The 12131-nt window shown below is 42.0% G+C and overlaps 1 protein-coding gene across 8 annotated transcripts in view; it reads right to left on the bottom strand.

The window, feature by feature from the left end:
* p4ha2 (procollagen-proline, 2-oxoglutarate 4-dioxygenase (proline 4-hydroxylase), alpha polypeptide 2) overlaps window positions 1-12131 on the bottom strand; it is a 33104-nt gene that overhangs the window by 14476 nt on the left and 6497 nt on the right. For 5 of the 8 annotated variants that reach the window (XR_014598462.1, XR_014598463.1, XR_014598464.1 and 2 more), the window contains exons 3-4: window positions 7943-8054; window positions 2855-2937 (exon numbers count right to left, since the gene is read on the bottom strand). Coding sequence is in view for 2 of the 8 variants with exons in the window: in XM_084029671.1 (XP_083885797.1) it covers window positions 2855-2937; window positions 7943-7973 (114 nt within the window). In the remaining 6 variants the exon portion in view is untranslated. Of the gene's footprint in view, window positions 1-1587; window positions 1844-2854; window positions 2938-7942; window positions 8055-12131 lie in introns of those variants that run through there. The other 3 variants (XM_084029673.1, XM_084029674.1, XM_084029672.1) reach the window with 3 other exon arrangements.

Below are 12131 nucleotides of genomic sequence, written 5' to 3' on the forward strand. Positions count from 1 at the left end.
GCAGGTAACCTTCAATGACAACTGGTTTCCCTGACCGCAACTCAACATCCCAACGTATAGCTACACATTTCTCCGGAGCTTCGTACCAAGATATCACCGTTCACAGACTTATTCAAATAAAAAGACAGACTGGCTGACATTAAGCACACGTTTTCTCCCCCAGTTCTAAAAGCTTTTTCTGGAATGTAAACACTGAATCCTTAAATAAACAATGTTTATTAAAACAAAGACACTCATGTTGCAATAAATATAAATCAGCCAGACGTTGAGATAAGCATCTCCCCAATATTAATAATATTGGACAACTTAGTTAAGGAAAAGAAACTCTAGAAAGAGGGGAGATAACCAGACAGAGATAGAAGTCAATAAAGCAGAGCTCAGGTCACCTGATCTATGACACACCTCCGGTTATACGCAACGCCATGGGCGCCACATTCAATGACTGTTATTGTATGACATATTAGCTGGCATGCACACACAAACCCTGTATTGTGGGGCCGAGGGTGGACACAGTGATACTTGGTGTATTTGGCGAGGGTGAACGAAGACTTCTCCAACATATGATTGATGCAGGAAGCCTTCCCTGCCCAGATCAATAACTTCATCGCTACCTCACATCTGTCAAACAGCTGCACGCTTCCTGTTCTGACTATCCTCCGATACCTCCTTTATATTTAACAGCAGCAAAATTGCACTGTCTGATATATATATATATATATATATATATATATATATATATATATATATATATATATATATATATATATATATATATTGTATGTTTGTCCTAATATTATGATTGATTCTGTGGTTGTTGTAGTCTGGTATACTTATAGCATATTATAATAGAGTATTTATAGTGTGTATCTAGTGTGAAGAGGTGGGAAGTAACAAAGTATACATACTTAAGCAGAATTTTCAGGTATCTGTACTTTACTTGAGTATTTATTTTATATGTATATATATTTTATTATTAGTTTTTATAGTATATATGTACACACACACACACACACACACACACACACACACACACACACACACAGTAGTGATTTACAGAAGTGTATAAAACGGGGTTTTCTATTATTCTATTATTTTCTACGTGAAGCGACTGTTTGAGTATAAATAATAGAGAGTAGTACACTTTACTTTTTAAGTTATATCGCGGTATAATGGGAGACCGTCTGAGGGTTCTTTAGCCCCCCGTCTTGCCTCGCAGGCCCCTGACTCTGCACATCATCTGGACAGTCTCGATGACGTCACACAGCTGTTTCTAGAAACCCACTTCAGCTCTTTCGGGTCCTCGCAGACTTTTTGCTGTAGCTGCACGTGCGTACGTTCACATCTACTGCGTCAACGTTTTTTTTGTATATAAGAAACGTCACGTGGTGGAGCGACGCGGTCTCCAGAATGTCGCACATAACGAGAAAAAAAAGTTTCCGAACTTATTCTGCGTTTGGTCCGAGAATAAACGTAAATGTCCTGACCGCCTCGCGCAGGCTTACAACGTCACAAACACGTTATCACCAAACACACGGAGGGCGAGCTCGAGACCGTCTCTGGTACAACACGGTCACCAAAATAAAATACCTGTTGTTATTGACAACCGTCCCAGCATGTTCGGTAGGCGCGCGAGCTCAACGAAGCCTTCCGGTGATGTTATCACCGCTCGGACGCAGTATTATAACGTAGAAGTATTATTACCTTCAGTGTTGAGAGGGACGTCACGCGTCGCGATGTGGACGCGGGTTCACTCGGCAGCGGGTTGTGAACAGGACGGGGACGCGCTGGGGGTTTAGACGCTGCCACGTACAGAACCTCCCGGAGGGGAGGCCTTAATGCTGGGAGTAGACGCGCAGGGACATTCTTCAACGACGGCTACTGTGCTGCCTTCGCGTGCTCCTCGTAAAATCTGATTTCTTCTGACCAGGCGGCAACCTCCGGTTCTGAAAAGTGAGACCAACACCGACGTGCATTTAAACTGACAGTCTATCTGCTGGCCATCAGGGGGCGACTCCCTGATTGTATTGAAGTATTTGAGAAAATTACCCTACTTTTGACTGGATTTATTATCTCAGTAAACATTGTAAACATGAGTTTATGGTCTCAATCTCTAGTTTAAAGTCTTATCCAGTGCAGCATGATGTTCATTTAGTAAATGCTGGTTAGTATAGAGTCGAATAGCCCATAGCAGAGTATGCTTTAGGAGGGGGCTAACCTGTGATTGACAGGTCACTAGCATGGCTACCATGCAGTTAGCTACTAAGATGACTTTAACACCTGGCTGTGAATTTGACCTTGAATTATGAAGGTGTAATGATACTCCACTACAAGTAAACATTTAACATTTTACTCAGCAAAAGTACAAGTATTGAAAGTAAAATGTAGCCTTCAGAATGTAAAAGTACTCATGACCCAACTGTGTACCTTTCATAATATTTTGGGGAATGTTTAAATATTTTAGCAGGTGGGTCTAATTTAATCTACTTTTTTCTCTGTTCATATATACAGATGCATCATATTTAATTTAATGTATTATAATGTAATATGTGCTACTACTAAATATATACTAAAACATTTGTATTACATATGTAAGTAGGGTTCATAAGTGAGTAAGTAAGTGGGTGCTCATAGAGGACACATCCATCCATCCATCCATCCATCCATCCATCCATCCATCCACTGTCTACCGCTTATCCTGTATTCATTTAAAAAAAAGACATCAGCAAAACGCTTTGCTGTAGCACTGCACTTTATTTCCACTTTCTAAATGTCATCTGCTATTATCTTGGAGGAAACAAGAACATTTCAGATTTTTTTTAATTTTTTGTACAATTCAAACATTTAGGATATTTACGGTAATGTGATCCGTGCTTTCCGTCACGTTTACAGTCTGGATCGGGGCTTCCAGGGCTTGTTCTCTGGATTTACTGACACCATCTGGAAAAAATGAAACATGTTCTGGAAGTTTCTGTGTTCGTGTTCTGTGTCTCTGATCGTTCTGTGTGATGTTAGTGGCAGCAAAGGGAGAATGATTTATTCATTAACACTAAATGAGAGTGAATTAAAGCTGCTGTTGTAAAGACTAACGCCTTTGCTTTGGTGGAGCAACATGTGGCAGGCTGAGGCTCATCTGATGAAACGGGCCTCTGATTGCAACATTGCATCATCACTGCAACCAGCAACATAGGAGATCTTAGCTGTAAATACCAGTTTACTTTATTTGTATTTATTTATTATTTTTTTATGATCATTTGTATAATTCCAAGCAATTTGACACATTATGCTAAATACATGCAAATATAATTAATTATTAAAGAAAGAAATGTAGAAATAAAAACCTCAATTATGAATTAAATGTGCAAGTTAACGTGAAAATGAATCCATATGTACAGAAAAAGAGTGTCTAATTGACAAATGACGTACTCATTTTATTATTAAACTTATGTTATTATTGCTGTGCATATTTACCGGTATGTATTTTCACAGTAACCTCCATGTGTATGTATTATGCGATCGTCGTCACTGATACCAACTGACTAGCATTAAATTACTCATATGATGGACGTCGAATGAACATACGGTCATATTTTCCCCCAAGACATGTTCTAATTATTAACAGACTTCTCAGGAACATTAAAGCTGCACCGCTCACTATTGTCCACTAGCTGTCAGCAGTGTTCAGGCGATAAAAGAGAGCACTTTCCCTTTCTAAAAACAAACCCTTCAATATAGTAAAGAGAAAAACATGTCATTTTCAACATAATGTCAAATCCATCTTCACATATGAAACGGGATCAGAAGATATCAGAAAATATGGATTACTGAAGAGTGAAAATCTAATAACTTTCTCATTTAAAATGCTGGATGCATGAATGAGGTCATCGGGGGATTCACCTTCATCCGCTCTGTCTCATTGACAGCCAATCCAACCGTCACAAACTTCCTGGATGTTATGATATATATTATTCATGTATATTCATTTGAGTGTGCGACTGAAAGACTGCACACGTTGTGATGATGCAACAAGTGAATAACTCGCCTCAGACCTTCAGACAGCACTGAGCCGACTGAAGTGAACCCGCTTTGGTCACCAGATGTCACTCTTTGCCTATTTCACGTTTCACACGGCTCTGATGTCCAGCATGTGATCCCCGGCCCACACCATCATCACATTAACACATGACATCCAACCAAACACGGCTCTTATCCCGCATCACATCTGCAACTGTAACGAGCCACCTTTCCCACCAGCACCACAATGGGTCCTATCATAAATCTGGCCCCGCTGACACAACTGGGCGTCTCTGTTTAGCTAAGCACAAAGGTATTTTGTTTGCCAAGCTGTCAAGGTTGACGACTAACACGCCAACCACCAGGTGAATTTTACACCTGAGCAGAGCTACAAAAAGAGAAGAAAATAGCAGGCTGTGCAACAGTGATTTAGTAATTACACTGAATGCCTGGCTGGAACATCCTGACGCAATAATCAGAGAGTAAACAAAATAAAAACAAACCGTAAAGCAAAGTAGAGGAATCATCCATCTAGATGAGACGTCGTCTCGTGAATGTGACGCCAAGGCCCGAAATATGTATTTGGGCTCCGTCTGGGATCAGGCGTCACCTTCTGGAGTGTCACATGATGACAAACGGACTTCAGAGAAGCAAGCGTCTACGTCCACCTCGTCATTTAGCTCAAGTTAAGGTTTTCCAGATGTTTCGAGCACTAAGCCTCAAATCGTCAAGGTCACAAGGTCAAAGATGCTCCCTTGTTTGGCACAGATGATTCAGAGAGGACACCCACGGGAGAGGCGGTGTCGTGCATGAGCTCGTGCGCTGTCTGACCTCCCGTTTGTGCCACGAGGCCGAGTGATTGAAAGCGAACACACACGGAGTGGGTTTGGATTTCAGCCGCTTTAATCAAACCTCATCATCTTAGCTCGGGGGGGGGGGGGGGGGTCGACAAGCTTTTACTCGGAGAACAACCTTCTGCTCAAACTCCGTAAAACCGACGGAGCTGAATGTTGAATTTAGAGTGAAATTTAAAAAAACAAACAGAAAGAAACAGTCAGCCCACTCCGACTAATGAAGCAGGGTAATGCATGCACTTAAACTGTTTTTGATTCAAATGAAGCATTAAAGTTTATCGACCCAGTGACGCAGCGGTGATGCCTCGGGGCTGCAGCACCTGAAGGTTACATGAGCTGTCCGTCAGCATAGACCAAATGAAGCCCCGCCCCCTCGCCCCCCTGGGACAGACGAGACAAAGTCTTGTTCACGCCACATTGATGTCAAACACTATTTAGAAGTAGTCCTTCACATTAGCTTTGGGGGAGGTTGGGACTCCCAAATGAGGAGCCGTTGTTTGACACCGGATACCGTTACAAGTCACAGGAATGTCGGCGTGATTGGTGTGCTGCAGACAACCTTTACTGACAGCATGAATGTAGGTTTATCTGGGAGGTTACACCCTGGACGGGTCGCAGTCCGTCACAGGGTTGTTGTGGCGTTTGGTGTTGTGTTTAAGGCCGCGGGGAAATCACCTAACAGTTACTGCGATTCCTCGTAGAAAACAAAGTAGTCCCTCTGGTTCCTACTCTAGTTTAAAACACCATGAATAAATGGCATAGTATACAATGTTTCCTTCTTCTGTGTTTTTGTCCTTTCCTTTCAGCCTTACCCGGCACAGAAGTACACATGAGGGCCTTTGTGAGTGTTTGTGAGTGATTGCGAGGAAGTGTGTCTGTTTGCACATACCTTATTGGACCAAAGGGTCCTGTCACCGAAGCATTATCCAGCCATTCAACGTATCAGTGAGTTACGGCTTCACCAATATTGACTCAGCTCTTTCTCGTGAGGGAGCTCGAGCAGGTCACTGGTCTATGATGGAAATACAGAAGGAAGGACGCCAAGGTGGGGCTCACCCCACCGACACTGCCAATAGCCCCGAGCGACATTCAATGTCCTGTTTGACATGAATCGGAACGTGACTTGGCAGTCCTATGTCGGCTAAAGTTTTGTTGGACACATTCAGTAGATAAAAATATAAAATAAATTCACTCAAACTCGCTGCGTCCCCCAGGGTAAATTGACGGCACATCGAGCGTCAATACAAATGTTGTGGGTGAAATTGCTAAAACATTGTTGAGGAATATGTCGACGATTCTGGATTCTATTTTTCCAAATAAACAAACCCATTTCTGTTGAATTTTCTGATCTTTTGGTAAAACTTGCAAGCTCACACATTCTCCTTTTTCAAAATTACAACGTAAGAAATAAAAGCAAAACATAAAATGTCTCAGTTAGCTAGCAATCACAAAGACTTGCCTGGCCCTCCCACCACTCGTGGACAGGACGTGAGGTGTGACGTATGAAACCTGCGTATGGACACCTAAACCAGGTTAAAAACACCCCTCAGCTTCGCCTGCAGCTTGAGTGTACCTGCAGGTTCGACTCACAAACTAGCTAGCTGAGCTACTAGCTAGCAACTAGCAGCTACTAAGCAACCGAAACCTGCACCACCTTATGATGATGATGTAGTAGAAAGCCTCACTGACTCAACGAAACAGTCAAAACAAAGATAAATGAATTTCCAGCTCTCTAAATCCGTCACAGTAGCTTTACTCCATGTATCTTCAGTCCGGCTCACCTTTTCAACCAGATGTTGTGACGTCCTTGGACAAGGAAAACAGTCCGTGAGGACGGATCGTAAAGCTAAAAAAAAGATTATCCTCCATATACTATTTACCGTGGACGGACACAGAAGAAAGAAAAGACATCTGCTTGCTGTGATTGGTTGTACAAACGGAGAAGTATTTTTATAAGTACTGCCGTTGCACCCTGAAAAGCTTGGGAACGCACATTGTGAAGATGTTTTGACGTCTCATTTAGCCGCTAGCTACAAAAAAACATTTAGAAAAACCCTTTAAAAGACACGTAAAAGCTTCAAAATTCACATATGGGATATTTACTGACGTATTTTACGTTGAAGAACAATGTGCTAAAATATCTACAGCTTATGTTAACCACAGAGCTTATTTCAGCCATTGAATAAAAAACCCGTTTCCTGGTTTAAGGACCCATCCCTGCAGAACTCTATTTGAAATGGTCTGGAACAGCCACTGCGACCCGGGAGGTCGTGCCTCCAGAGAGCCACTCGTGGTGGTTGTGGACTTCATACCTCACAAGGACTGGAAGCCTCCCCCATGTCTGCTGCTTCTCTGATTCCCACAGCAGTAAATGATGCGAATGAGAAAGGCAGATAAGCAGACTCTGGCTGGCCGAGTCCATTCCCTCTTCTGCTGGTAGTGACTGATGGATGGAACTCCATGACCCAGAAGCTTTAGTTGCCATGCTGTAGTTTTTCATTATACATGTTTATGTGTTAATTCACTTTCATTTTGTGAAAAAAACCGACTTGTGGCTAATCAAATGTGAGAAACTGGGTTTCTGAGCTTCGTGGAAGAGTCCTGAACACAGAGGGTTAGGGTCTCTGCAGATACAGACTCCACCACACACTTCTAGTGGTTCAGAAGTGATTATTTTTCTATCAGTCTACACGTAGTTTTCTTTTAGGAAATTGTATATCATCCCTTTAATCGTTCCATAATGTGAGCAGTCCTATGAGACCACCGCTGTGATTCCAGCCTAAACAACTAAACCCTCTCACAACTTTGGCAGCCAGAAGGTTTCCGGCTCAGGAAGGAGGTGAAATCATCTTCGCTGTGTGTAAATTAGGAGCCCATAGAAATCCACAAAAAAACATGGTTTTGCGTGACTCTGGGTTTGTAGTACGGCTGCTCCCTGTCAAATTACACGGACATCCAGAGCACTTTGTTCTCATTTGGGAAGGGTGGCTGACTGGTAACATCATAGGGAGGCATAGAAAAACACACTCCCTCAGACATGTGCTGAAGCAATCAGGGAGTCGAGGGAGGACGCTTACCTTTCAGCCGCCTTTCTTCTTCCCGTTTCATAGTGAATAACACTTGAGGACTTCAGGCCAAGAACCGCATGCATCTAAACACACAGCTTGTTGAAGGAAGTGAGGCCGATTCCTGGGAGAATGACAGAGAAAGAAAAAGAAAGCGTGCCAATGAGATATATGACGGCGTACATTCGGTTAGTTATGCTCTATAACTTGTGATTCTGTACATCTCCACAATTTAAAAACAAAACTGAAAATACAACGTCTCTCTGCGGCTCTTTTTAAGCTTTTCAGGCAATGATTTAAAACATATCCAGACCAGACATGATGTCACTGACTTCTAAAGTAGCTAAAACAGACGAAAGCAAATGGCACACATTAGTGCACCTGTAACCGACTTAGGTCTGCAAGGTAGAGCCAGCGGAGATTCAATTACATGATTAGGTCTCAGCAGAAGCCTCGTTAGTGACTGTAATGGGCCCACAGTGGGCTGATTGTTGGAGTCCAGCTACTGAGAGGTTTGAATATTTTCAGTCTGTGTGGCCCTTTTGGTTTCATACGTCTATTCCTGTGCCTGCATGAAACACTTTTCAGATGAATCTATTTTTTAGTTTTTAAATAAAGTTGACGTGACTGAAGTTGACCTAAATTTGAGACATGTTGCCTCTACCGGGAGCCAAGGCAATGAAAACATGTTGTTACTCTTGGCTAGTGGGGAGCCACCACAAAAGCCTAACTCAGCTGACCCATTTAAGCTCCTAAAAAAACGCTGACCTTTCCTCAGTTGAAAGGAAACAGATCCTGCACACCACACATTTAAATACCTCTGATATGTTTCATTGAATGAGATCTGCTAATAGCACCGCGGCGTCAGAGGCAAACAACACTATCTGTACCTGATCTGAAGCAAATATATCACCAATAAAAGTTGAATGAATGTCTCATTTTGGCCCAGTGCTTTTGTTTTTGTCAGAGATATCAATCAGTCAAACCCCCTAATCCATGCCATAAAAAGTTAGTTTCACAGAGGGATAAACTCGATGATGGACTCTGACAGAGGTATGCAGCATAAGCAACATGCAATAGTCTGGAAGTCATCATTGCAAACAAGGTTAAACTCTCTATCTTTTAGTCCCCCTAAAGCCACCGAAGCCCCTGAAGCCCCCGGAAGGCTGTAAACAGGTTCTAAAAGCATTCTTCAGGGATATCTCAGAAACGTTACCTCCCCTCGTCCAAACAACACAAACACACATGCTGCATCGTAACATGACGTGAACTTGAATACGCTGGAATACTTGGACTTTACACCTTATCCCAGTTATCGAGCTACAGCCGAGTGACGTAACAGAAATACAAACTAGAGTTAGAGTAACGACAGTAGCGTGGTTGCTCTCAGGGATGGATCAGCCCGCAGTGTGTGTGGTGGAGAGAGAGAGTTGATGTGCTCAGAGCAGACGATCCATGAAGTTAAGCAGAAATTAGCAGTAAAGCCGTCAAGTGCTAGTAAATGTACATCGAAGTCATATTTCCTGTTGTTGTAAACATCACAGTGTCTACAAAGAGAACAGGAATCATCATCATGTAAACATTAGAACGTGAATATATTCATCAAAAACTGTTATTCATGTCCACACATTTTAAAGAAAAAAACAATAGTTTTTTTGCCAGTAGATTATTTAAAATTCATGTTTTTATGCTTTTCTGGTGGTGACATGATGCTTCTCTTAGAAACAGTAAATCACAGACATCGTCCATTTCCCCCGACTGGGCCTGGCAGAAATCACTTGTCACCCTGCAACCTTTAATATGGACTGTTTATTATTTTCCCATAAGCCAGGATTCCACTGGGAGGCGTGTATGACATATTTGACATTGTTGGTGAAGCGACCTGGTTCAGGTCTGGTTTAGCTGATGGAGGAAAGCAAGCTTCAAGAAATTAAAGGAAACAAAAGCCAGACGCCGGTGATTTCCTGTGAGTGTGTGAGTTTGTGGGAGGAGGTGTTTGTGTGCGTTTGCATGTTTTGGTCGCTGCCCTTTTATGTGTCTTTCTCACAAGTGCTATTTAACATTCCTGTACAGGGCTAGACCGAAGTATTAAAGAAGATGAAGGGAGGAACGGAGGGTTATCAGGACAATAGGGAATAGACAGATATAGAACTGGTGATGCAATCATATTTATACAAACCTTTTAACGTGTTTTAAACTTGTTTTTCTCCCCGTGTATTTTTCGTTAGGACGGATTAAAGAGTAAGACAACTGTGACAAACAAGAACTCCCAGCATGTTTTAACTGGTCTGCAGTGTGTTGTCTCCTTGTTAGTGTGTGTTCACCAGCAGCTGCTGTCCAGTAGCTGTAAGTCATCCTCGAACACGAACACCGAGAGCATGTGGACACTTCCTCTGCTAAACGTACTGCACAAATGTTTAAAATCAGTTATTTACGAGTCTCATGGGAAAACGTACTTCACCCCGGTTTCTACAACAGACCCAAAGATGGCTAACGTTTCGTGTGTGGAGGCTCCGCCTTAAAGCTAGAGTCAGGATGCTGGTGTCATCCGATAAAAATTGTTACGCCCAGAAACCTTGCAGAGTCCAATGCATTTTTTAAATTATATATTCATTGTGAAAACTGAATAGAAAGCAAAATAGAGTCATTGGAGTGGTAACATTTTTTAAATTTAGCACCAAATTTGAGTCACAAATGGTTCCAATAAAAAAAATGGTTCAACAACCTATGAGACATAAGTGAGCATGAGAATGACCATTACTTACTTCTGTTGTACTGTTCTGAGCTCTTTTACACTTTCAGTTTTATTTCAATCAACTAATTAAATTGCATTCATGATTTCACGGTCAAACACAAAGGGGAAGAAAGCCATAAAGGTGTCGGCTTGGATCATTTCATCATATAAATACAACAATCCACTCTTCAGGCCGCTGTGTTCCTTCTAACTTTATCACGTTGTTATCTCAGCTTCAGCTGTGAAGTCATGACGGCCTTGTATGGCTGAAATCCATTCAGATGGACTTCCCCTTCGTTTTATGATGTGCATAATCTTCTGTTCCTCCTCCCGTGAGGCCTCGGAGTCAAAGATAGCGATGTTTTTCGTGATGGTTTGACCTTTGAACTGATGGCAACATGAAAAACATTCTCATTTGGTTTTGACAAACCCTACTCCTTTTTCTCTGTTTTCTTTATTTGGAGGTAAAGATTTGGACAACCCTGTGTTCTTATTTAGAATTCAGCAGTATTTACGGGCAGACGAGAATCCCCAGTATACAGTAAAAGCTTTGTACCATTCCCATAACCAGCACAAGAATCTCCTCTCCAATTACTAACCACAATTAACAGACGGGGGGATCACAGAGCGCTGAGCTCGTTAAATCCCCTAAGACCCATTTACTACCAAGGATTGGGAGCACACAACTACTGTAAAATGCCTCACGCTATGACATCACGACAGCATGCGATCCCGGAGGAAGCGTTTGAGTGAAAATAGCAAAACAAAAATAATGACAAGTCCTGCATTCAAGTCAAGCAAGTTCACTAAAACAACATATTTTCTTACTTAACCCTGGTGGTATATGTAGTTACCGAACACGGCAGTCCACAAATGGGTGACGCCCCACTGACTACGTCCTCTTCTGATGTACAGATAGGAAAACAGTCTGTCATTGACTTGAATGAATTTATTCATTTTTTTGGTTGTAAAATTAGAATAATGTGTGTTTACTAGGAGTGGGACTCATCAGTCACCTCATGATTCGATTATTAAACGATTCTCGATGCATCACGATGCATCTCTATTTTGGATTTAAATATAATGAGAATTCTGCCTTCAAATCTTTCAAACCAATTACTATTTCTATGATACAGTTGATGTGCTATTACTTATATCAAATATGGAATAATGGCCAAACAAAAAAATCTATTTTAGACTAGAACAAAGCATCGTGATGCATCATAGGATTATTTCTCCACCTCCACTGTTTACAGATATACAGTAGAACACAGACGGCTGACCAAGTATGGATGCAGACAGACGGGAAATCACAACCCCAAAGCCTGCCAGCTGGCACGTCCAGCCCGCGCTATCGTACATCGACTGCAAACAGACGAGGTGAATGTGCTGAACTCGGCTGTCAACAGCTGGCATGTGTACATGTGGGGAACATTCGTTTGTCTTTCCCAGCTCGGAAACATCCAG

This window comes from Eutrigla gurnardus (genome assembly GCF_963514095.1).
Source record: "Eutrigla gurnardus genome assembly, chromosome: 15".
Classification (NCBI taxonomy): domain Eukaryota; kingdom Metazoa; phylum Chordata; class Actinopteri; order Perciformes; family Triglidae; genus Eutrigla; species Eutrigla gurnardus.